Raw genomic sequence first — 26,976 nt, forward strand, 5'->3', positions numbered from 1 at the left:
AAAACAAACTTGTTGAAAAAGTTGCTCATCTGTCATAGTGAAACTGTGAGTTTTTTGTATAGTAGGAAGAGTAAGATAAAATGGTGTGGGTACAGAGGGTACTACCAGATAGTTAGGCCACTCCCCATCTTGTAACCATCCTGCCTTAGCCCTGACACTGCATATCACTTTACAGAACTATGTGTACATAAGCATATATGCTGATGAGAGGGAAGATAACCAATGTTACTACAGGCAACTAGTTAGCTATAATTCTGTACAGCTGATGTTAGTGGAAGTGCATGGCCCAGGCAACAGGGCACTCCTGTTTTCAGAAATCTTAAAGTCAACTTAACAGTGCTGTCTACCCTAAATATATTAATGCATACATACATATTTAATTCTCTGGCTGGTAATTAACATCTTCGATTGTCTTACATTACAGAAATGACACGGTCTTTCTCATGATCCCTAATGTTTTGTTGTACAGCAATATATACATTTGTGAGCCATTCTTCATTGTTGTTACTCATATTGTTATTGCCTGAAATTGTGGTGTCTAGCACTATGCTTGTAAGTTTTTATTTCATTTATTTAATTGTGCAACACTTTTAATTATGCAGCTGCAAACCGTTGTGCATTTATGTAGTTTATTTATAGACAGCTGTGTTGTTGCATTGGATTTGTTTGTTCTTTCCTGGTGTTCTGCTTGTATTGAATGTTTTCTGAAATGAGAAGCTTTATTTTTGTATGTGCTGTATATAATAGCTTTCTATACATTGGTTACAAATAAAATGTAAATGTCATATGTGTACATTATTGTACTGTAAAGCTCTGTAAAATCTGTTGTCCAGTTTGTCTGGATCTTCAAATACATGTTAAAACAGACTGTATTGTGTAGTCAATTCTCTCCCTTCTAAAGCTATTTATTCAGTTAATCATTACAGGCTAATTAAGGAATTGCATGAATGAGATTCTGAAAGTAATCAGTTATTGTATTACAATTGATAAAATGTAATTATATTTCATTTGATTCACAGGGAAGTGACGGGCAGCATAAAGAGTGGGGGCGAGTGAGTGGCAGGCAAACAGACAGGCAGACAAGCAGCCACTTTGTTCTGTGCAGGAAACCCATCAGGACGAATCATAAGAACAGAATGAGATTCTGTTTCTTTTGATTTAAAAGAGCTGTTTTACAGGATTCTGATCTGATCACTCCTGAGCCAGCAAAACCGTAGCATGTGGTACATCCTCGTTTCATAAGAAATAAAGGAAATAACCATGTGGTGCATTTATCTGGATGTTGCTATGCAACCCAAATAGCATATCACATTAAAATGTATGATATTGGCTTGAGTCTGTCTTGAAGAAGGAAAAGGAAATATGTGTCAGACCTATGGCAAAAAAAAAAGTTAAGCCTGGATGAATGCATTAGCACAGCGTTATTTATCAGACATTCTTATCCCAAACTGTCAAAGAGCAGGCATCACCACTCAAAGCTTAAGGTTGGGTTCAGTAAAATGCTCATGAAGAATTTTAAGTATGTATTCCAGCAGGTGCTATGGTGTAGGAAGCAGCTGCTCATCCAGAGAACCTTGCCTTTACATCATTGGCAATACTACTTCCTAGTATGAGGCTTTCACAAGCTCAAATAAGGCAGTTGTTTGATAGCTGTGTGGTTCAGATGGCAAGCAGCCCTTGTCATCCCAATATACTCAGACTTTTCCCAATAAGGAGGAGCAGGATGGATAGCACAGCTGCAAAGTCCAGACAAAAGCGATTCTTTCTTTGAGTGCCTGTTCCCCAGCCCCATACACTTTTGTGGAATTCAGGAACATCGCACCAATGCCATGCCACCCACAAGGCAGTGGAGAATAAGAGCAAATCAATAGAATACTCTTTGGTCTGCTCTGGACCTTCCCACCAGAAAAGAGGTGTGACTGGCAAGAACGTCTACCACAGTTACGCACACATAATTTCACCCATATCACATCAGGGGTATGGGTGTGAAGCAACATTGCCTGCTGATTTGTTTGGCACAAGGGGAGAGATGGTAGATGGCAATATCCAAGAGTGATTCCAAGAGTGCAAGGAGAGAGTGGAAACTGTCTACCCGGATATGTGAAAGCATCTCAAGTGCACTTCATTGAGGTGGCTCCAACCGGCCACATACACAGCACAATGTGAGGCACCTTTCTGAACCAAATCTTAGCATTGGGGATGAAGGCATGAAGGAAGATTGAGGCTCTGGAGAGGACTCAGAAAACCCCAAACCCGGTTTGATTGCTTATGCTTGAAGATACAAGGAGTCCATAGGCAGACTTTGGTCCTTATGTACATTTATCAGACAACCTCAATCTGAGTAAGAGATATCCTGCTCAACTGCCATGTTTATCAAATAAAACCATTCCAGTAGTGCCTCACTGTAGCATCAACCCCCTGTGCTCTTTGACTGGTCATATACTCATCATACATATATTACCTGATAATCCATATAATGATGTACATTTCACCACTCTTCTTAATGTCTGGTCATTTTTGTTAATAAAATTCCAAAGAACTGTGTTCTTTTTAGCCTTAACTAATTTTTCTATGCCTTTTCACGTTTTTGCAACCCTGCTTCAAATCGCCGATTGTACACAAGACTTACTTTGTCTGCAACAAGCTCTGCACTCAGGAGTACTAAAGTGAAATGAATGCAATCTTCTGATAAATGCAGTCAATTTTTTTCACACCACAAGTCAGATAACACACCTACACACACCCATTGGAGGAGAAGTGCTACTCCCCTGAAGCTAACAAATTGCCAGATGAGTATGGAGTATGGAGATGAGGAAATCCCGACCCCAAACCCATAGCCACACAAAGCCAGTTTGCTCTGCCACTATGGGCTCCTGCTCATTGTTGGCAGGTGACACAACAGATTGAAACCTAGGCTGTGGGGCTCAGCTGGTCATTAAGACCTTGCCAATTTGGTCAATCAGGAGCTAGTCTTAACTAACCTTGATTGAACTTGTTTGTAGAAGTTGTTTTATATGTAACAGTTAACATTAACTGTCAGTGCTCCCGCCCCCTAGCTATTGTGTTTTGTTCTTCCCTGTCCATGTGCTTTTGTTTTCCTTGTGTTCTAGCCCTGCCCCACTCTCCGCCCTGTCTCCGCCCACCCGATCATCCCCTCCTGCCTGCTTACACACCTGCTTCCCATCTCCTCATCAGCCCAGCCCTATATCTACCCTGCTTGTCTCTGTCTTGTTGCCAGTTCGTTGCAGTGTGCCTTTACCTGTCTCGTTCCCGCCGTGTTTTCTGCCTGATCGCTATTCCCCGAATCGACCCTGCCTGCTCTTTGACCTTGCTCCTGCCTGCTGTCCTGCCTTGTTCACCTGATCTTCCTGACTACCTGGTTTGACCCTGCCTGTCCCCGGCTTTGATTCCTGTCTGTGTTTGGACTGCCTTCCTGGTATTTTGACCCTGCCTGTTTTGGACTGCCTCTACGATTCTACGATTTTGTTAATAAACGCCTGGACTCTGGAGTTCTTGTGGTCCGCGCCTGAGTCCTTGCCTGTGCCTTGTCAATTAACAGTCTTAAAGATACTTACATAGGGTGACTGTAGGTTTGCATCATATACTGTATGCATTATACAGTAACAAAGGATTTGGTTTATGAGAAGGAAAATTGATGAAATTCATCAAGATGACAGATTTCTGGTGCAACAGAAGAGCTGCTGTACTTGCTGAACTGACTCACTTCTGACTTAATTCCAGAAACACCAAGTTTCCAATCAATATCTTTGGGTCTTTTATCAGTTCAGTTCCGGCAGTGTAAACAAAGGAAGGATCTCAGTCTCAACTTAATTTCACACTGTCAGTTAAAACAATCCCTACAATGTTAATTTCCCAGCAGTACTGAATAACTTACAATACAGGTGCAATGCAGATATATGGTTTATAGCATTATAGCTACTTTAAATTATGCTTTTAGTTCAATTACAATTGTAAATACTGTTCCACACCAGTAGCTGAGTTGAGCAATGTTCTGTTCACACAAAAAAGGAAGAATTGGACAATTATCACTATCATTACCTAAGGTATTGTTTTTCATCGTTGTGGAATGATAAGACAAGAGAGCTTTATTGTCATTGTTCAGGACAACGAAATTACAAAATTACAAATGATTAGAATATTGCAATATCATTGCTGCATAGATTCTGAAGTCAGGCATTTTTGTAAGGATAAGCTCACAAATGGGCAGTACCACCATGCTCCATTTTGTCAATGTCCAAGGACTAAATGGGAAAATGGAACTTTTAAGTGTGGCGCTATAGTCCAGCTGTGCTAACCTTCACTTTCACTGTGCCAGGCTTTGAATGGTCCCTTGCCATGGCTCCTGCTGATGCTCCCATCAAATGAAGATATTCTACTGGTAAAATGAGTTCATGCCCCCCAGTGACGTACTGCTGTTTTTATACCACTGTGCAGGAAAAAAAGTAATATACAAATACTATTTGTTAAAAAGGTTGTCTTATTGATAATTTACTTCTTTGTCAATTTTCTTAACCCCAGCAATCTGCTGGTATCCCTAAAGGTTCTGCTGCAGCTGGGGTAGCTAAAAGCACAGACAAAAAAGTATGACTTCTATAGATCTCCACAGGTGGTGGGTGATATAAAAAAAAGGCCTGTTATGTTTCACCTGGAAACATTACAAAAGTAAAAAAAAGAGAAATGTGTATTCATCCCAGTGCACAGGAGTGCCTGTGTCTTGCACTGGCAGCCTTGATGTGCCTGGAGGGTATAGTTCAATATTAATAAGCCCCTCACAGTTACCATCACAAACAAGCTGGGGTCAGGGGACACGCAAAGCTTTTATATTGAAAATGGCATTATTGCTGTTACAAGAACCAAAATGATTAGCTGATATAAAATACATGTATGCAGCATATTGCTTGAGAATGTGAGATCAGACCAACCTGTACATCTTTGCCCAGGAACATTAATATTCTGTGTTCTGTGTGTTTGCTCTTGATTCAGAGGGCACTTTCATACTGTTTTATGTTATAAGTGATCAGGCTGCAAAGAGTGAATGCTGCCAGCAGCAATAATGAATCATTGCTTTGAAACGGAATTGAATGTGCTCCTGTGGTGTATGCCAATACATTCACCTGTCTGCTGTAATGTGGCAGTCCAGCTTGTGAGGCAGAGGGCTGTTTACTAGTGAATAACAAACCGCCGTATTCTCCCGGACGCTTTGATTAAGCTGCCATTCCCAAAGTCACACACACCCTAAAGTTTTATGAGGAGAAGCCGAAAATGCTTCCTCACAAAAATTTGGGGTTATATGTGGATGTAGAGCACGAAGGGCCTAAAATTGACTTTGAAGAGGTTTTTACATTAGAGGCTGATGATACTCATTTGTCTCTGTTATGTGCAGGGTCTGGGGTCGCTGTAAACAGCATGAGCAGCACCATGTCCCGCTCCACCACACATGCCCTGAGGGCAGCCCTTTGCGGTCTCCATGGCGCCTGTGGATTCAGGTGAATGTGGCAGCACTCCTTATTAGTATTCACCCCAGGGCCTGCCCCGTCTAAAAAGTCAATCATCCCAGGTTTTTTTCAGTGCACTGGCTAAGGCGTCAATTTGAAGTTTTTCTTTCTTTAATCGGTATTTTTCTAAACCAGCTTGAAAAGATAAGCCAGCTTCTCAGATACCTGAAGTACTAGTGGGTGCTGGTGAAATAAATATTAAAATTACTACATGTGAAGTGCAGAAATCAAGAACTACCACTCAGGATGCAATCAAGTGAAAAGGTTTCCACTAGTAATGGATGACCCTTATAAGAACTGGAATTATTCTTAATCATGGGTAAGAATTGAAAACATGTTCAGGTTAATTATAGTCCTGTTTAATTATATATATGCCTCCTGTTTGTAGTTCGCTGACATACACTTTTAAGTACACGCGCACGCGTGTACTGTATATACACACATCATGGCCAAACCTATAGCAAAGAAGCTGCGGTGTTGGTTTTCAGGTTACTCAGAGCACCAGGAGCTAGCTCAGCCTGGTGTTCGCAGACAAGGAGGGTCTCAGCATCCGGGAAGGCACTAGTGTGAAGAGCCTAAGGGAAATTGGCTACAAGGGGTCATAGATACCACCACCTGAGATACAGTGAAGTCTGGTACATGTTAAGTACGGTTTTAAAAATTTATCAAGATATATGAAATGTATTATAAACCCATATGCTAACTGGTGCTGGAGAGTATGCCTGCTTCCCAAGCCCCCTCAGTCTTTCTCATGACCTGAGATCAGTCAGTCAACAGTGCCTCTCAGACTGATTGCAGAGGATCATCGTTCCATCAGCATACAGGCCATAGTATGAACATTCCATATAACAATGCAGAATCATCAATTGATCATGCTGTAGAATTGTGCACAGGGGAATACATCACTGTTCCTGGGCTAAAGATGCTTCTATCCAAAAGAGGAAAGAGTCATATAGTCTCTTTATAGACGACCCTTAGCCTATAGACTTCCATGAGACCATTTGCTCAAGTTATTTCACTATGCTGAGATCCCTGGGAAACGTGCATGGTAATGGCACGTGAGGAATGTGGTCTGTCCACTGGGACTTGCTCTATATAAGTATATCCCCAGGTGTGTAGCGATGCGGGCACCAGTGCACAGGAGTGCTGCTGCGCTGGGGGTGCAGGTAGCTGATCCACAGCAGCACCAGCTAGAGGATCTGACTGTGCAAGAGGGGGTGAACTGGGGAGGGGACGCCTGGGGACAGGTGTGGAACGGGGGGGGGGGGGGAGCAGATGCTCAGTGTGCTCTCAGGAGCTCAGATGTCGGGGTAGAGAAGGGCAGCGCACTCATTTGCATTCCACATGGCTGTCAGGCCCCTGGATCTGCCCTCATGGGCCATTTTGACACTTCTGTTTTAACCTTTCTGACAAGCCACACAACCAAAACATGGAAGGGACCACCCTTGAACACATGTAAAATGCCAAGTTTCTTCATCATTCTAATCTTTTTCTGCAAAATGTACCCGGTGTGACACTCCCTTATTCCATCAGCTCTCAGGGGTATTAAATAAATAAATTTTTTATACAGTTGTCATGGCACGTGTTCCCTACAGTGTGTAATATTGTTCTAAAAGGACAAAGGAACCTTAACCACACCCAAACACCACACACAGTAAATGTACTGTCATACTAGATTGTATTTTGTTGCTAAAAAGTATGTAGACCTAATACACCTAAACTTTTTACCTCAAGATATAATGGCTACGTTGCAAGTTCACAGCTTTAATTTTGATTTATTCATGAGCAGAACCACAGGTCTGTAGAATTTAGAGAAATTCATTCAAGTCTCTCTTTGTCTCCTTATAGTGACCTTTCCAAAATCATGGTTTGTGTGAGTTTAATGCCTACATAAGATCTTTACTGCTATTGAAGGGAATCACAGGTCAAGTGATTCTCTAAGGAGGCAAAGATGGTATAACTGCAGACAAGTAGCATCATGCACTCAATGACAATGGACAAGAAACTGGGCTTGTAACCAAAAGGTTATAGGTACAATTCCCAGATCGGAGCTATTGTTCTTGGTGCTCTTGAACCACATCTTGAAAATTTGTTAAAATCTCTGGCTTTACGTGAAAGACCTGGTTTAATATTAATTACATACAACATGGGCTGTTTTGTTTTTAATGCATATTTTCTATATTGATGGATGAGTCAGTGAAAGGGCATCTGTTGGATGAAAGGTCATCATTAGCTCCTGGATTACTGCTTACCTTCTGTATTTAAACAGGAGTAGTTCCAAAACTATAGGCAGACTAAAACACACAGACACATTTGAATTGAGTCCCGCATTCCCTCTTTTCACCCTTGTGTGTCATGTGGCAAACGGAATTCTGCCCATTCTCACTTCTCAGAGGACAGAATGAAGAGGAAGATAACATCCAAGCCTGTCTAAGGAGACTGTCTGAAAAAAATGAATTCAGTCGCTCACTTTCATCTACTAAGATTCATCAAGATTATTATCACTGAGAGCTTTCATAAGATGACAGTGGCACCACATAAAACCAGTTCAGTGCTGAAAAGATGACAAATCCTTTCTTGATACCAAATTGTAACCCTAGCTGGAGCCAAATTAATTATTCAATTACTTGTTCTTTTAGCAGGGGACCAGTGTCTGTTTACACATGTTTGTGCAGAGTATTTATGACTGATTTTTCTTATGAATTTCAATGACAATGGCATCCATGGAATTCTGGAAGAATCCTTGCACTCAGTAGGTATAGGTGCCTCTTAGCCACACACACAAGATCTTCTCATTGCTTTAAACCTGATTTGACAATTAACCAATATCACTGATAATCCTGCTAATGCTGACAGATGACTAAGAAAGCCATTGTCCCACTATAAAAAAGCCCCATTGGTCAACATATCTGAGCTTTTCTTTCAAGGGCTTTTCCACTGCACATGGTCCAAATGGGAAGTCTTCTCCCTCCTCTGTCTGTTCCCATAAGAGCTTCATTTCTGTGATCCATGTGCGTCATCCTGTCTTCCTGTTCTGATGTCCTTAGGTGGACTATTGAGGATATGTCCTCATCTGTAGTCACAGTGCAGGTGGATCATGTCCCACTCCAAAAGGTCCTGCTAAGGGAGGCACCACCTGCTCACAACAACACACACAAGCCCTAGGGAAGGGAAAAGGACTTTTATAATGGGACAATGAGACCAAACATCAGAATCTTGAATTCTGTTTTGTAATGATCTCTTCTTTGTGACTGGCTCAGACAGCATGATAATTTGAATAGTTCCTTGAATGATGCAAGCCCTAGATGCATAGTGAATTTGGTAGCACAATGTAACAAACTGAAAAGTGAGATGCTCCCAGCTGGACAGCAGCATACTCAGTTGGATAGCACTACATACCCAATTCAACTTAACGACATGCCCAGCTGGACTACACTTCACACACTGCTGGATATCACTTTCCTAGTTTTAGTTTCTCTATGCATAAGAAAATTAAAATGCAAAATAACTGATTCTTTTGCATGGCAAGGGTATTGCTATTGAGTGGTTGTAATAATAAGTAGCCTACAATTCATAAATGTCAAAGACATATTAAAAGGATGTTTTGAGTGTTTGACTTTATTATTAAACATATTTTGTTTTCAGGATCTCATCTATGATATCTAGTTGAGTCCATGATCAAAATTCTTTTTTTCATGTTAATATATATATATATATATATATATATATATATATATATATATATATATATATATATATATATATATTTGAAAGGTTTACACTGCTATACAGGGGGAAATGTTAAAACATTTCCAAGCATCAAGCTTCAATATCTTTTATTTGATTGAAGTTGGGAATGAAAAAATTGTGGTAGTAATAATTTAGTGTTTTCCAGAGTAATCCTTGCTGAAATAATATACATTAAATGATCTGACACGCTGAAAAGAGAAGTGCCTCTAAAGGTTATCTTTTTCAAATTAGTGAAAATTCTTACTGTAGTGGTGTCTCACAGTACAGTTATCAATTATTGATGTTACACCTGAGACATTTACATGTTAGCTAAATATACTCAAAACAGATAAATGCTGTGTAAATTATAATGTATGCAGACTAAGGTTTTTACAGTTTTGAAAAGAAATAATACGCAGTATTACTGGAAAGATTTTTAGTTTTCACTCAGCATACACAAACTTTACTTCGCCTAACATCCAGTATCTACTTCTAGCTCTTTAGCACAGGCAAAGAAAAAAAATAGATTGCTAATATGATTTTGACTTTGGCGTTACCCATTTTAACGTTAATAGCTAGCGACTATTGCCAGTCATGTAGTACGCCTCCGCTGACGGCAGGTGTCGATAGAGCACAGCCCCGGGAAACCGGAAGCAAGTTGAGCGCGTTTCTCCTTGGAGGGAGTCAGAATGGAAGAGACGTCAGGCAGAAACGTGAACTGGTGGTTGAATTAAACAATTACAGATAGCCAGTTTGCGAGACACGTTACCTTGGTGTGCAGTCAACACAGACGCTTGGAAGAAAGTGAGAGGAAACATGAAACGAGATGTCAGGATACTGCTGTTGGGAGAACGTGAGTGTGTAACATAAGCTAAGCTAGCCAAACTAGCTAGCTAGTTGTCTCCTGTTGAAAACTTTACAGATAGGCAGGTAACAGTTAGCCATTCGTAACCGCGAGAAAAATGTCACCCAGCTGTCGCGAAAATAATTTTAAGTCGTAAAATTAAATCAGTACTAAATCTATTAATGATGGCTCTTTGAGAATATCTTGTTTTGGTCTGAACTGTCAGTAAATGTGAATAGTGCGTTTGTGTTCTGACGTTAGCTAGTGCACTGTATAAGTTGAGTTTGACAGTTTGAAAATGTTGCTAGCTAGCTAGCTACCTAACGTAATTTCTGAACTTGAGAGTTTCCAGTGCCTAATTATGCTGGGAAGCTACGTCACATTTTCGTATTAAAGACTAAAGTATGCGACTGCCATCTCTCTAATACCGTAACTTAAATGTAGCTTGACGATCGTATGGAAAGAGTTGAGATAGTTTGCTATGTTGTTAGCAAGTGTCAGCGGCCGGAATCTGACACAAGGCTGGGACTAAACCGTTTTAGCTTGCTTGAAGAATGAGCAGATAGGCGTAACCTTTCGACTCCGGCACGGTTTGAAAACAGAGCCTGCTCACCAGCGAGATAGTTATATTTCCTCATTGTATTAGTTGTCCTTGCTGTTTGTGTGCATTCTTACAGTGAGTAGAAATATGTACATGTTTTGGTAATACCAAACCAGTGGAGCAGAAAGCTTGGTAAAATACCTGCTAATGGTGACCCTGAGAATGGCAGCACACCTGGAGTGTGTTGCAACGGCACGTAGTCACCGTCAACATGGCAATATGAGCTATTAAGTGCTGTGGTGTGGGTGTGGACTTCCCTGTCCAGCCCAGGGCTCAGCTCTCCTCTTGAATACGGCTGTGCCTTATCGGCCTACTTACCTTTGCCAGGATTCCCAGCTAGGTCCTTAACCCTTAACTAGCTCTCCTCAAAATAAATAAATAAATAAAAATTAAAAGATGAATTGTCATAAAGGTGTGTAGACTCTAGGTCTGACTAGATCTGCAACAGCTATTCACATCATTCATCATAAAGTGCTGATATGTAGGTGTTATAGTAGGGAAGCACCAGAGATCAACTGTCCTCAACGAGGAACTAGGTGTTAGCAAATGAAGCTGCTTTCACTGCCAGCTGTATGTTGTACCTGTCCTCCTGGTTTTCTCACCTGCTTGTCATTCTGCCTTTGCCTGTAGCCAAGGTGGGGAAAACATCACTCATCATGTCTCTGGTAGGGGAGGAGTTCCCTGAAGAGGTCAGTACCTATGTTGCCCCAACTCCCCAACCCTCCCCCACACAGTTCACAAAACACCACTATGCTGCCACAGTACCCTGAGCCATTCTGGGATAGCTTTCTTGGGGAGTAACGTCTTTTATTCTTTTTAAAATGACAGCTGTATTTTCCTGACGCATATTAGAACTGAATATGACTGGGATTATTTATTTTCATCTGGAGGAATCATTGTAATCAACATTATTGACAATTAGCAGACACCCTTATCCAGAGCAACTTAAATAGGCTACAATTTTTACGTGTTATCCATTTATACAGTTGGATATTTACTGAGGCAGTCCTGGGTTAAGTACCTTGCCCAAGGGTACAACAACAGTGTTCCAGCAGGAAATCAAACCAGCAATCTTTCAGTTATGAGCCCAGCTCCTTACCACTATGCTACACTGCTACCAATCCAAGTCAAAAACCCTAGCATGTAATCCTGCCTTCAGAACTCCTCCAGCATTCATGTAGGTTATCAGTACTATATCAGTTCAAAAGTGCTAGAGATGTTCATTGTTATCAGTGTAGTATTCAGTGACTTGTTTGTGAGGAAGATGCATTGTTTGATCTACTTTTAAACTGTCATTTGGTACCAGATATGAATTTTCCCCGTATAGAATAGATTACATGTGTTTGAAACACTTGCACTTGCTTGGCTGTTCCCAGTTCATGGTTTTTGCTGTACCGCATTAGACTGATATTGCCTGTGGTGCCCTCAGGTGCCCCTTCGCGCTGAAGAGATCACCATCCCTGCTGACGTCACGCCCGAGAAGGTGCCCACGCACATTGTCGACTACTCAGGTACATGGCGGCCTAACCGCCCCAGTGCCACTCTGCACTGTTAATGCATGCATCTCAGTAGCTGTTGGGACAGTGAAGTGGTGCCCTGGAGAGCTAGCTCTGAGCAGTAACCCTTGAAATGGTAATGTGTGTTCCCTGGTAATGTGTAACTCATATTTGAAGGGCACCCAGGGCTTTTCACTGAGAAATGTGTTGTTAATTTTCAATTATAATACAACATGTACATTTCTTTGCATCTTTAAATACAAATACATTTCTTGAAAGAGGTTTTGTCAAACACAGCCCCTAACAAGTCAGATTTGTAAAATCGTGGCACATCCAGGTGCTTTCCCTAGGTTTTTTGGGTTGTTTTTTTTCCTCACATAGTGGGATGTGTTCTTGTTTTACAGAAAGCGAGCAGACAGATGAGGTGTTACGAGAGGAGATCGTCAAAGTAAGTTCTTGCTTTACCAGCTACTGGGATGGAAAGTCCACTGCACAGTATGGAGAAGTTCACTGCTTAGCGTATGTAGGAATATAAATTAGATAGCTTTGGCACTGGTTAGTCAGATTAGATTTCAGTCAAACATTAATCATTTTTGAATCATAAATATGCTATACCGCCAAATGGAATGGAGGACCAGCAAAGCTAAAATGTGTTAGCTAGAGTAACTAGGGTGATGGCAGAAAGACCTAATGTGCTGTAGGGTCCCTGATTGCCACTGGGGTTAACAGCATCTTTGTTGCCAGTCTTAAGAAATGATTGGCTGCAGCGCATTTAGTGTGCAAGCACTTTAATATTTCAGGAAGTACAGAAATATTTTCGATATTATTCTGATGATTCTAGGCAATATAGCATAACATTAAGCTAAGAAGTGTCAGCACAGGAAAGGTTTTTTTGCAGCCAACCAAACATTGCTCTTCATAGTATTAGCTGACTGGAACAATGCTGGCTACAATATACGTATGTGTTGGTAGCCCACAGTTGATGCTAGCCTGTGCCTAAAAAGGCTCAGTGTGTAAGAGTGCAAGTTCCATCATTGCATGTGTTCCTGCTGGCTGTGTCCCCTCAGGCAGCTACTTAGGCAAGAATCAATCTTGCCCATTTCTGTTGAAGTGGTACTTATTGTGTACTCAGGTAAAAAAAAATATTCTTGGCTCCAGGGTATAAGGTTCTCTGTTAGGAGTATTATCAAGTCCTGAGTTGGTTGACGTGAGTAGCGTTTACATTTGCTTAAAAAAACCATATTGATGGGCGTGCACTCTCAGTGTCTGTCTGAAGGTCTGTCACACTCGGTGCTCCTGCGGCTGAAACGTTTATGGAGATAGATTTAGAGCAGCTCGGCATGTTTTTTTTTTTTTTTTTTTTTTGAAGTCCACTCAGAGAGGATTAAGTCAGGGCTCTGCTTGGAGGGCCAGCTGCTGCCGTACCGTCAGGGCACATGTTCCCCACTGCCACTGTGTGAACTCCCCATCATATCCCAGTCCCATACAGGGACACAGTCTGTCAAGGCACCAGGAAGTCATGGGATGGATTGGACATATGTTAGTTTCAATCAGAGGACAGGACTTTTACAAAGTTATTGCAGTTATGTTTAACCTGGGGGAAGGACACTGGAGGGTTAGTCACTCTGCTAGAAACAGATTTTGAAGTAGGTGTGAATCATTCTGCTTTGCCCCCTGCGTTTTGATACACTGCGACATTTTGTCAGACAAGAAAGCTTTAAAAAAATGCCACATGCATTTGGCAGAGACACTTGAATTCACGCTAATAGTAAGTCAAGTATAGCTGCAATTCTCCTTTCTTCTTTCAGTGTTTAAACAAGTGAATAGTGGTGTCTTTTTTTAATTGATAATTGATACTTTAATCGATTTTGAATTTCTTAAAGATGATTGACTATTGAAACACGATATGACTGACAGCACAGAGTGAATCTAATTTGCTTCCTGTCAGCTGTGAGTTCTGTAAGACCTTCTGTATCTCCCTGCCACAAAGATGGCTGTTCAGAATGTGCAGTTAGTCAGACGTTACCTTGTTAGGGTTACAGAAAATGGAAACAAAGGATGAATAGCATGAAAAAGCTGGAAAATATGGTGCAGTGCCCGGAGTCAGGTGGCTCTGCAAGATTGTTTCACACCAGCAAATTCAAGAAGTCTTGTCTGGAAGTACTCTGGACACTAGCCAAGTGGATTGGCTTGTTTTCTTTTGTTTTTATTCCTAAATTGGAGTTTCTTCAGTTTGCCAGTGCATTTAATTAGAATATTCATTGTAACTGCTTTAAATACCTTTATATCTAGTTGGACTTAGGGTACATGATGTTTGATTTTTCAGCCTAACAGCTACTTACTTTTGGAACATTTGGGAAAAAGGCTATCTTAGTACAAATCTGTGCCTCTGTGTCCCTCTTGTGGACATACTATTAAATGCTGTTTCGGTTATCCAAGTAACTTATTTCACATTTTGTGATATTGTGCTGGGAAACATTAAAATGCATTATTGGTTACAATATTTATGTTCAGGCTCAGATGGATACTTTTTAATTCTTGTGACATGGTAGGGTGGTAGCAGTTGCTATATTCAGTATCATTTGCCAAATATCTTTATTCCAAAAGGTATGAGTAAAGCATTTCATCATTTGAAGAAAAAATGTATTGTAGTCCTGTAGTGTTTTATACAAAATCAATGTTATTGAGCAGCGCATTAGAGCAGAGGATAAGAGCTGCATTGTCTTCACACTGTGGTAGTATGTCATACAGTGTACTGAATAAATGAGAAGTGAATCCAACCTTGAACGAGCTCTTTCATCTCAGAGCCTACCCCTGTACTGAAGGATGAAGCAGTAAATGTTTTCTGTTGACAGACATTCCAGAATAGTTCTGACCAGGCTTGACATTTCCTCCCCCTGCAGGCCAATGTGGTGTGTGTGGTGTACGACATCACACAGGAGGACACCATTGAAAAGGTAAGTCACTGCAGACACAGTGAGGGCCAGAAGGTGGAAGCATACTCATTCAGGAAACATGGGGCTTGGCCGTTCAAGGCACTGGGTTTTTGGGGCATAAAGGGCACTGATGCTGACCCAATCTGAGAAATGACATCTATCAAAAAACCTTGCTGTAATGAAACCTCTGCTCAGGAATATTGAAACTAGAAAGTACTTGAATATATGGAACTGTAACACGGTAGTAGGGCATTTCTTGTATTCTTTATGTCTGTTTCAAGGCCATGCACACATTACAGTAAATGGTAGTGAACTGTTCTCATTGTGTGATTTCAGTGAAAGAAATATGTTAAAATACATTTACTTGGCAGACATGCTTATCCGACTTATCAGACGACTTGCATAGCTTACCATTTCTATTCCATTTTTACCATTTTACAGTATTCATTTATAAAGCTGTAGATTTACAGAGGAAGTTCAGGTTAAGTACCTTGCCCAAAGGTAGTGCCCATCTGGGAATCAGACCGGTAACAGGGTTATAAGCCCTGTTCCTTACCACTACACCATAATGCTTCCCTGTAGTGTCATGTATATTCATTCAGATTCTCTTTGTAACATCATCTTGCTATTGTATTAAACTCACATTTAATACATATTTTATAGTAATGACCAATTTTCTTTTTTTTCCAGATTCGAACAAAATGGATCCCCTTAGTGAATGGAGGAGTGGAGAAGGCAAACAAGTATGGACACATAGCTGGTTTTGCTTGTTCATGCGTAATGGGTTGGCCTGTCTCTACTCTCTCTAATACAACAAATTCACAGTGATGAGTAGGATGTGTTTTATATTTGTATAGAAATAAATAAATATAGAATGCAAGCACAGATAATTAGAATTTTGTATCAATTCAAATCAAGTATAAATGAAATTACAAGTGGAAAAAGAAAAGAAAGACTACTCAATACAACATCACTCACAGGTTATTTTATTATACAGTCTGTACTTTGTCAAATGGTTACAAAATCTCTTTAAAATGGGAGTTCATATTTTAGGGTTTTCTGTGTGTTGTATTCTGTTTTTGCACTTTGAACACAACATGAAAAATTGCAATGTTCAAACATGGGAAACAGTTTTTGAGTTTGCTATTTATTTTGGGTACTGATTAGATCTCCTTAACATGGTTCTCTTCACCTTAGGTTATGGTCAGGCCCCAAAAACAGCCTTAGTCTACAGTGTTTTATCAGGACACACAGTTCTGTATGTAGTGAAGAATACGCATTACATGCCTTTTCTGAGAGAAGCAATTGGTGTTATTACTGGTCTATAAATCTCATGAAAGGAGGCATTGACAAAGCTCTGAACAACATCAAAGGGTTTCTTATTGCACACTGAAAGGATAAGAAACCCTTGGTGCAGATGAAAGCCATATAGCCAGGACTGTCAGAGCGTAGAGGAGCTAGAGGGGCATCTCTGTGTGCTGGTGCTGCAGGCTGCCGATCATCCTGGTGGGGAACAAGTCAGACCTGCGCTCCGGGAGCGCCATGGAGTCCATCCTGCCCATCATGAACCAGTTCTCCGAGATCGAGACGTGCGTGGAGGTGAGGCCTGTGATCCGTCCTCTCCTCTGGTAATGCACCGCAGTGCAGCGCGCTCCACGTTACCTGAGATGAGCACCCGCTGTCTGCTGCTTTAATGTAGGCATTTCTGTTGTGGGGCTGTCCTGTGAGTGAGTTTTACTTGGCTGTAACCTGAATGCTGCGGGGGGTGGCCCTTGCATTGTACCACAGAGCAGAGTACTTGTGCACTGCAAGCCGTCAAGCTGCATAAATGGACAGTATGGTTTAAAAAAAACGCTAACCTTAGGCTCACCCTGGATACGGCATCTGCGAAGAAATTTAAGAATGTCAGCTAAAAGAAGGAAATTTTTGAACAGCTAAACATTGCATTGCAGTGATTTAAATAAATGTTCCCTTTCTTCATAAGTGTTCTGCCAAGAACTTGAAGAACATCTCAGAGCTGTTCTACTACGCCCAGAAAGCTGTGCTGCACCCAACTGCTCCTCTCTACGACCCAGAAGACAAACAGGTGAGTTGGCGAGTGCAGGGTATTCCCACCAGACAGTGGGCCCTCTCAGTGAGACTGAAACTCTTTCTTTATTTGGAGAGGAAGAAAGGAGTGCTTAGGCCGCACTGGGTGGGCACACAGTGTCACATCTGCGCCAGATGCTCCACAGTGGTGGATTCCCCTGTTTGTGCAGTGATGTCACCATTATCAGTATCAGCATGGCTGTTTGTTTTTGCTTTCTCAGCTGAGGCCCATGTGTATCCGAGCCCTTAGCCGCATCTTCACTATCTCAGACCAAGACAGTGACGGGATTCTCAGCGACAGTGAACTCAACAGCTTTCAGGTCAGGAACAAGGGCGTGCGGCTGAATGATTGAATTACCTGTTGCATCACACGCATTCTCATTCGCGGGTTTTTAGGAGGTGCTCGTAAAATGACTAAATGTGGCCTGTACTGGAACTGGAGAGCCAGATCACTTATGCATTGTGGACTGTCCTCTGCTCCTCAGAAATCGTGTTTCGGGAACCCGCTGGCGCCCCAAGCTCTGGAGGACGTCAAGACGGTGGTGTGGAAGAACACCAGCGATGGCGTGCAGGATAATGGGCTGACACTGAATGGTAAGGCAAGAAGCAGAAGGCTCGGAGACATTCATTCTGAACTAAGAAACGTGACGAGCATTGAACTGTACTGGAGCCAATGTTTCTGTGATGGATCAGCCATAATGGGTCACTGAACCACGTTGTACAGCTTACGCACATGAGAATGAAACTGATGTAAGAACCTCAGCAGGAATGCTGCTATTCCCTAACGTGTGGTCATGCTCTCATAAGTGATGGGACAAGACAGCTGTTGGTGCGAACGTTCTGAGTGACAGCTCTCCCCCCAATCTGCAGGCTTCCTCTTCCTCAACACCCTGTTCATTCAGAGGGGCCGTCATGAGACCACGTGGACCATCCTGAGGAGGTTTGGCTACGACGACTCGCTGGAGCTGACAGACGACTACCTCTACCCCCAGTACGCCCGCTACCTCTGCTCTGTCCTCTCAGTGCTGTGCTTGCTTTCACTAGCGTGTTGACCTTCAAATGTTAGGTGTAACTTTGGGTCTGTGAAGGCTATGTTTACTGAAGCAGCCCGTTGTTGATAAGATGTGAGAGTGTGCAGTGCTGATGAGAGATTTGTGTTCATCTGTGTGTCAGGCTGCGGGTTCCAGTGGGTTGCAGCACAGAGCTCAATCATCTTGGCTATCAGTTCCTGCAGAAACTGTTTGAGAAGTATGATGAGGTGAGTGACAGAAACCACAGGCCACCCTGTGGATAGGTGGTGGAAGGGATTTCTGTATCCAGTCACAGTCGATTGAGCGCTTGGAACTTCTCTGTTGTGAGGCAGTCATTATTTTTATTATTTTTGAGTTCAGTAGCCACATACAGGGCCAAAATATTGCTTATCGCAGGATGTTGCTCTCTCTCTTCTCAGGACAAGGACTCGGCCCTCTCTCCTGCAGAGCTGAAAAACCTGTTCAGTGTGTTTCCCTACATGCCCTGGGGCGAGGACGTGTACATGGCAGTTCAAACTAACAAGGATGGTTTCATCTCTCTGCACGGGTACCTGTGTCAGTGGACGTGAGTATGAGAACCTCTCCGGGGGCTGGTCTCCCTTCCATGTCCTCTGCTGCCCAGCTCATAAACGGCAGGTTTTATCTCCCGCATTGGTCTGCTCCTCACCGACGCCTCATTGGTATAGTGTTGGTCACACACTGTTAGTCTTTCAATTGTCCTGTGACTGTCCCACCTCAGGTTGGCTGCATACCTGGATGTTCATCGCTGCCTGGAGTATCTGGGGTACTTGGGCTACCCCATCCTCTCTCAGCAGGAGTCCCAGACTGCAGCAATAACAGGTGTGTCCCCTGCTCTGTACTGCCACAACATTGTTTGCCCATAGTTTGTGAGCGGCAGCCACACTGCAGTTCCATGTGCAGGGAAGGAGATAAGATAGTACAAAAACACCACTGGTTTGAGGCTGTACTATTTTGGTGTGCTGCAGAGTGAGTGCTTTCGTTTGTTGCAGTGACGAGAGAGAAAAGCGTAGACCTGGAGAAGGGGCAGACCCAGCGCTCGGTCTTCCTCTGTAAGGTGATTGGACCTCGTGGCACGGGGAAGACCGCCTTCCTGCAGGGTTTCCTGGGCCGCAGCCTATCGGTGAGAGAGCCCTTATCTAGGCGGTGTGCAGTGCACCAGGCCTAAGCTGCAAGACTTGCAAACATAATTTTTTTTGGGAAGTCCAACGTGCCACTGTTGATGTGCCTCAAAACTGTCGATCTCCAATCCGCTGAAAATCAGAATGCGGAAATTCTGACGCGGAGTATTTTAACAATTCAGTATTGTCAAAGCTTTCCTCTTGATAGATCATACAGTGGTTAAACTGAAACTCTACAGTGTATGGCATGTGTATCCATCAGCTCTGTGTCTCCTTTTGCTCCTCGTGTGCCCCAGAAGCAGAAGAGTGCCTCTGGTGCCTTTTCCTTCTACACCATAAACACAGTCACAGTCAACAACCAGGAGAAGTACCTCATCGTGAGTACACGCCCCGCCCCCCTCTCCTCAGCAGCAGCGCCCCCGCGCGTGAGGTGAGTGCAGGGCTCATCCTCATCCCGTTCTCCCTGTGTGTGCGCAGCTATACGAGGTGGACGTGGACATGGAGTTCCTCAAGGCCTCGGACGCAGCCTGCGACGTGGCCTGTCTCATGTACGACGTTAGCGACCCCCAGTCCTTCAACTACTGCGCCAGCATCTACAAGGTGAGGCGCTGCGTCTGGACTGGGATGGGCAGCTTCTGCAATGCAGAGAGAAACTGCATCACGCGCCAGTTTACATGGATGTGAGCATGAAAGTTTGATCTATAAAAACGCAACTGCTGGTGAAATGCCAGCTCGGCCATGGATGTGCTGAATGCCTTCACTCCTAAAGGAAGTTACTTTGAATGATGGCAAGGCTGCAGGCTGAACCAAACAGACATCCATTAATAAATGCTTTCAGGAGTCATATGTTAAGCAACAGTGTGGTGTGGTATGACAGGATGTTACATGTGCTAGAAGTCTGAAAGAGTTTTTGTTTCCTTCGTCACGCCTGTTGTGTGAGTTAGAACAGTACTGTGTGTTGTATGTATTATGTTGCCATTACAAACAACCGACTCAACTCTTACTTATTTTAGTTAACTTCTTTAGTTAACTAGTTAACTTTTAACTTATTAATTGCTGTAGAATGATTCCGTGTGTGAGATTGACTCAGTACAATCTGTAAATATCAACATGCTTAAATAAGAAAGAGCCATGCTGAAGCCGAAGATGTGTTGAGCCCAGTGACCACCATGGTGTGGCAGTTCTCTGTCTTATCAGTTTTCCCTGCTTTCTCTCTGTGGCCCCTTAGCAACACTACATGGACAGCAGCATTCCCTGTGTGGTGGTGGCCTCTAAGGCAGACCTACCTGAACAGAAACAGCAACACGGCATTTCCCCAGCAGAGTTCTGCTACAAGCACCGCCTACCGCCCCCCCTCCCTTTCTCCTGCGACAGCCAGGATGCACCCAGTACCGCCATCTACTCCAAGCTGGCCTGGGCAGCCATGTTCCCGTAGGCACTCTCTCTGTGTTTACCAGTTTAAAAGATCTGAGGTCATTCATAGTTGTGTCACTGATGATGTTCTTAAATCTCCATTTACCATGCTTAAAATTATGCCTATAGTGGATATAGTATCACTTTTTTACTTCCTTCCTTCCGTCTATTATTTTAAATGCTAATCAGTTTAAGTGCCTGTAATTATATTTTAGCTTATTATCAGCACAGTAGTGTTTGTTGTTAATTCACACCTGTAATTATGACTGACCTCCGGTTCCAGCCGTGTACGTTGAAAGTACTTCCAGATAATTTCGTTCACATCCGCTGACCTCTGTTGTTACGTTTCTCTCTCTTTCGGTAGACATCTCAACGGTTCGGACATGAGTGCCAGCTCTTTCTGGCTGCGAGTGGCATTGGGGGCAGCTGTTGTGTCGGTCCTTGGCTTCACACTGTACAGAGCTTTCATCAGACAGAAATAGACCCCAAAAGCCCCCCACCCCCACCCCCCTGTTTTCACCGCAGACTGCCTGCTGCTGTGAGCTTGGAACCCCTTCTACACCTTGCATTGTGTGTGAGGCAGATGGACGGAGAATAGCATCACAGCTGAAGGGCAGAAGAAACAGTCATCTTTTAAAGCACACACAATGGGGAAAAAATTACCTCACTGTGAACAACACTTTGGTATGTGCTAACATTGGCTACAATGCTTGAGGTGAGAAAAAACAAAGCCTTTTTTGCCACTTAACTTTACCCATTTATTCACATGGATATCAGTTGCCTTTTTCCCATAAGGTAAACAAAAAGACTTTTCTTTGTAGAAACAGTAGACTTGATGGCTTTTCAAAACATCAGATATATTTTAATGAATAAGTAGTCAGCTGAGAAACTGCAAAGCTCAAAGGGAACATGTCCATTATATGGTCACTAAAGCAACATCATGGTGACTATGAAACCATTTGCATGTCTGGGTATCAATGAAGATTAGCCCCACAGTTGCCATGGAAGATGCTTGTTGGGGCCCAGCCAGGAGAAACTGACCAGCTGATACTCCTTGGTGGAGACGGGCAGATGGAGAGGAGAATGAGCTGCCAGACCTGTGAATTCAACCTAGCCCTGGCTCAACACAGACATTTCAACAAGGAGGCTCCTCAAGTCAAGTACCAAGTGCTCAGCTCTTGTTGTGAAGTATTCATGTTGCCTCACACAGGAACAGATTGATGTCTGATCTGCCAGAAGAGGATAGCCTCCCACTGGAACATTCAAACATTGTATTGTAACAACATGCAGTAATTCATGATGTAGATGACCTTCTACTCTACACCTCATTTTTAATGGGAATAAAAGTAAAGCACGTTTTTAGAGGCTTTTTGTTGAGCTGTTTGTTGCGGAACAGACTATTCCCAGTAATCTCTCTAAGGGCTGACATTTTAATATGCTTTGAAGAGATTTTTCCGTGTGTCTGCAGGATGATCCTGCTGCTTGATGTAATTTTTAATGTCCTGCCCAATGAGCAGTGAGACAATCCCGGAAGCCCTCTCTCCATTAGTATCAGGGTGAAACAGTATTACATAGTGGAGGATCAGTGATGTTCTACCATATCTCTGTGGGGCTGCCTGTGAGTGTCAAAGATGTCTGTCTAACAAAAGATGCTGAATCTGCACATCCTTTGCTCAGACAATAATCCTTGCTCTGAGAACCACTGTATTTTAAAAGTGTGGCCTTATAATGCCGACATCTTCAGTGCATTCTAAGAACTGTATTAACCCACAGGCTGTGGCCGAATGGTGGCTTAGTCTAGCCATACATCTTAACAGACAGGTTTTTTCAGCTGAAGTACTACTAACCAGCTATGGATTGTATGCCATAGCCTGCTGGAAGAAGCACTCCTTACTTTCATGTATGTCAGTTTCTTTGTAAGGTATGCAAATGGTAAAATAAAATTTATTTTTCTTGTTAATGTCATAAATGGAGATATCAGGGTCTGTGTATGACACGGTGGTACATCCAGTCTGTCTTGTGTCTCACAGTGGGATTGGTTTCTGTTTTTGATCTGCATGGTAATCTGTGGGAATTGCTTTACTTGCTTTAGATTCATTTGCCAAACTCAGAAGAATGACAGAGAATGACACAGAATTCATTATTATATGAGAGCATTTATTTCAAGATGGCCACAGAGTGCCAGAAGTAACACTGCTTTGTTGTAGGTGTCTTTTTTTACCTGAATATTTTGTCAGTGGCTGTACCAATACATATTTTCTTATATGTTTTTTTTTTGTTGTTGTTGTTTCCATTTCAATTAGATTCATTTCAAGGACGAGGCCCTCACTTTCAGAATGGGTATGTGCAGACATGCACAGAGGGTTCAGTTCAATTCTGGGTTCAGCTCTAAATACAGTTTGTGGGTTTGTTTGAAAAACACATCTGTGGTAAAATTAGACTTTGTCCAATTAGGCTTATAAAAATAAACTGGCATGTTTACATATTTCTAGTTATCATTCATGCATTTGTCTGTAGGAAACCAGAGATATTCTACCACAGTCTGTACAGTAGCATCAGCAATTATTTACAGAAGGAAGGGAGACATTTTTATAATCTGTAATGTTGCAGTAACATATTTATCAAACAACATTTTATATACTGTTGCCAGGAAGTTCTTTTAATTGGAAAAAAATATTCAAGTATTTGATGTCTGCAGCACTGATTGCTGACACTCAGATATACAGTATATGTGTGTGTGTGTTGGAATGGGGGTTTAAAACTAGCTCGCTTCCCATTTCTTTCATTTCTTTGTGTGTGTGTGTGTGTGTGTGTTTGGTGGGGGATGGGGGGATGGGTCACCTTATTTTACAGCTGAATTACAAGCATGAAGAAGGACTCACCTTTTCCATATTCCAAGCCACATTTGACATGACGAAGAATCTGCTCCACAAACGTGAGTTGGATGTGACATTACAGGAGAGAGCTTTGACTGATAAAAAAACCTTGCAGCAGGGTTGAAAATCAGTGTCCCACTGTAGAGATGGAGACAGTGTGCTGTTGAAGAGTCTTCTGGATTTAACTAAAGCCCTGACTCACTGGCCATTAAAGATCACAAGGCACTTACTGATAAAGTAAGGGTGTTAACACCAGGGTCCTGGTCAAATTCCCAAACTGGTTCGCGTCATGTGGACAACTGATTATCTCCCTTACAGGTGATCGGTTACACAGTCCTTTGCATTCCCTGGGTGGTTAAATAATAAATTCAGATGTAATATGAACTCTTAACCGTTTGATGTTCTCAACCCTCTCGTGATTGTGTGCTTACACTATCTGACGAGCTGTAATTGTTATGCTTACTAGTCAGATTTTGAAGGCAACATTCTGTTTGTTTCACTCTCCTGGTTAAATAACTTTATTAATAAAACAATGTTTCATTATAGTTATCAGTTATTTATATAATAGCTTTTCATATTCATGCATATTCATAATAATATTGCAACACACTAGTTAACAGGTTTTGCTTTGTATCAAAAGCGTCTTTCGTGTACAATTCTATACAATGCAAATAGTTTCAGTAGGCTAAATATAAAGATGTGCCTGCAAATTATATAATGAATCGGCCCAGTGACATTGTTGTGTTGCTTTGCTGCGTTTATCTTCATCGTTACAGTGAGGCATACTCTGTATCAACCCCCCGATAATATGGAAACGAGCTATACATTGTTTTTCTTTTTATGAACAATTTACTACTAACTAAAATATTACAATCTGCAAGTTCAAATCTGTAACTTTTCACGTGGCCTAGTGTTATCTCGGGATCAGTCGGCTGATGCGCCCTACGCGGGGAGTAGCACTATGGCATGTATGTTAACAGAATTTCTGATGCCCTCACTTGTTGGACGGAGAAGTACTGTCCGTGGAAAACATTAAATCTGGTCTGACCTTGGTTTAGTGTCAATAAAAGGCAGTCCACAAGAGAAATTCTGGAAATATGAGAAATTGTTGTGAGCACACTGTGAATGTTTAAAAATAAGACCTTGGTGACTTTTCAAAAGTATTTTAATGGACTAGAACTGAATGCAATTAACATGAATAAAAATGTCAAGCAGCATCGGAATATATATTTTTTTTATTTTAAACATGTGAACTCAGATGACTAGTTATTAAATCCAAATGCACTTACAATTAATTACTCCTGTGCGTGGAAAAAAATAGACACATTCTATTCATTATTTACAATGATCTTTTAGCGTATTAAATTGTTTTTAAAAGGTACAATTATCCACAAAACAGTGGAGGCAAGTTCTTGTTGGATCCACAGATAAGAGCACCTAGTGAGTACTTAAGACAATCGTTTGAACGATTCAATGAACTTAAAACCTGACTTGAAAAACGATATATACAATCCGCCTGATATAAAAAGGTAGGGGTTCCCATTTTCCCTAATCTATTTACAATGTTGTTTTTCTGTGAATCCTTTGTATGTTGTTTCCATTTACTTCTTCTTTCCAGCTTTCTTGACAGTTGTCCTTGCTTTGGGCTTCACCTTTTTAACTTTTTTGGGTTTAGTTGTCTTTGCCGGTATTGAGATCTTAGGTGTCTTTGCCGGTTTCTTCGGCTTAGTTGCTGCTTTCTTCTTCTCTATAGTCTTCTTCGCCTTCTTCGCCACCGCTTTGGGTTTAGCTTTTCTTGGAGCTTTGCTCACTTTAGGTTTCACCACTTTCTTGGGCTTCACGGCTTTTCTTGGCTTCTTTTTAGCTTTCTCAGAAGATTTGGACACTTTCTTCAAGTTGTCAGCCGCAGCCAGTTTAAAGGAACCCGAGGCCCCCATGCCCTTGGTATGACGCAGGACCCCGGTTGCCACTAGCCGCTTGAGTGACAGCTTTATCTGAGAGTCAGCGTTGTCGCCTACCTTGTAGTGGCTTTTAATGTACTTCTGGATTGATTGCCTAGAAGCACCTCCACGACCTTTTTCGGCAACGATGGCCGATTTGATCATTTCTGAATATTTGGGATGCGACGCCGCTTTTTTAGAGGCTTTAGCCCTTTTCGCCCTCTGAGCTGGTGCTGCTGCTGTCTCTGTCATGATGAAATGCCCTGTCTGGATATGTCACCTTCAGTCCCACAGGGAGAGGCAACGCTTATAACTCCAAGTAATTCCCAGTGTACCAGTTTCACTTTTTGTCCTTTTATGCTCCACAGAAACCCTTTTCAGCTTGTGGCCAGGCTGCTCAAAGCGTTCAAATCAATAGACGCACCCGTTTCGCAGCGCGTCAGAGACTTTATTAAGCCTCTGCGCGGACGTGATTGAGAACGCAGTAGAAGCCGCTCTAACGAGCTCGGTAAACCCATACTGTAGGGTTGTGTTTCTTCGTCCTCAAAGTAGCTTATAATTACCGACGTCCGGGTGTATATAGGTCCACCTAGTCGCCTAACTTGAAAGTGAACATATTGGGCTTCACGGCAGAATGAGCGTCCAGACAGTTCATCACCCGATAAACTTTTATTCCATAAAACCTGCTTGAAGCACAGCGCAATGAGTTTAATTTTACATAATTCGTTTAAATTCAACACAATCCGACTGAACCGCCGATGAAAATGCTTAATGCTCTCGGAATACCGATCAGTACTGTAGCGATAATATGGCAGTCAGCATGTGTAAATTGTCAGTTTTGTTTTTAATGTACCAATATTGTTTTCTAACTAACACAGCTCCGCCATGGACCTGGAGTGACGTGGCTCATATTTACTCTTAAATCAGCTATAACCTTAAAATTTGACTAACGTATAATTGATAAATACGTGATTATCAAAACCAATCTGCATTTAATCATATTTAAGTTTAGAGTATTTGAGGCCTTTACTCATTTCTGATTGTTAAAGGGCTGAAATACTTCATTACTGTATTCCGTTCGCTAGGAGAGGTGCCAACACACAGCAGGTCTGGTTTCTGCGTTTTCAGGAGCATCAGTAAAAGGGTTTATTCAAAGAAACGTGCATGCACCACAGTTTGTCTACATTTAGGTGTTTAGGTTATTTACCTGTACTTGCTTGTCTGGGCTAAAAATATGGTGTAACATGAACTTGAAAGAAGGTAGACAGAAATGTCTTTTGCTTCCTTCTGTGCTTCTGTCAGCATACTGACAAAAATTACATGATGGTTCATCTTGGCTATTTCGCTGTATATACTATGTGAAAAAT

At 42.0% G+C, this 26,976-nt stretch overlaps 2 protein-coding genes across 2 annotated transcripts; one reads left to right on the top strand and one right to left on the bottom strand.

Annotated features, from left to right (window-relative positions):
* Nucleotides 1–10,004: 10,004 nt before the first annotated feature.
* Nucleotides 10,005–22,674, top strand: LOC118794178 (mitochondrial Rho GTPase 2-like). Its single transcript, XM_036552372.1, has 19 exons — nucleotides 10,005–10,098; nucleotides 11,321–11,379; nucleotides 12,120–12,201; nucleotides 12,591–12,634; nucleotides 15,090–15,143; nucleotides 15,813–15,865; nucleotides 16,613–16,721; nucleotides 17,107–17,208; nucleotides 17,432–17,530; nucleotides 17,696–17,804; nucleotides 18,081–18,201; nucleotides 18,384–18,468; nucleotides 18,661–18,806; nucleotides 18,981–19,081; nucleotides 19,252–19,382; nucleotides 19,677–19,757; nucleotides 19,858–19,980; nucleotides 20,609–20,811; nucleotides 21,158–22,674. The coding sequence occupies exons 1-19, from the start codon at nucleotides 10,062–10,064 to the stop codon at nucleotides 21,273–21,275; spliced, it is 1,857 nt and encodes a 618-aa protein (XP_036408265.1). The 5' UTR covers nucleotides 10,005–10,061; the 3' UTR covers nucleotides 21,276–22,674.
* A 2,310-nt stretch (nucleotides 22,675–24,984) lies between these two features.
* LOC118795100 (histone H1.0-like) lies at nucleotides 24,985–26,042 on the bottom strand. Its single transcript, XM_036553460.1, has one exon. It carries the CDS (start codon nucleotides 25,859–25,861, stop codon nucleotides 25,271–25,273), a length of 591 nt encoding a protein of 196 aa, XP_036409353.1. The 5' UTR covers nucleotides 25,862–26,042; the 3' UTR covers nucleotides 24,985–25,270.
* Between the last annotated feature and the right edge of the window lie 934 nt (nucleotides 26,043–26,976).

Source organism: Megalops cyprinoides, chromosome 19 (genome assembly GCF_013368585.1).
Source record: "Megalops cyprinoides isolate fMegCyp1 chromosome 19, fMegCyp1.pri, whole genome shotgun sequence".
Lineage (NCBI taxonomy): Eukaryota > Metazoa > Chordata > Actinopteri > Elopiformes > Megalopidae > Megalops > Megalops cyprinoides.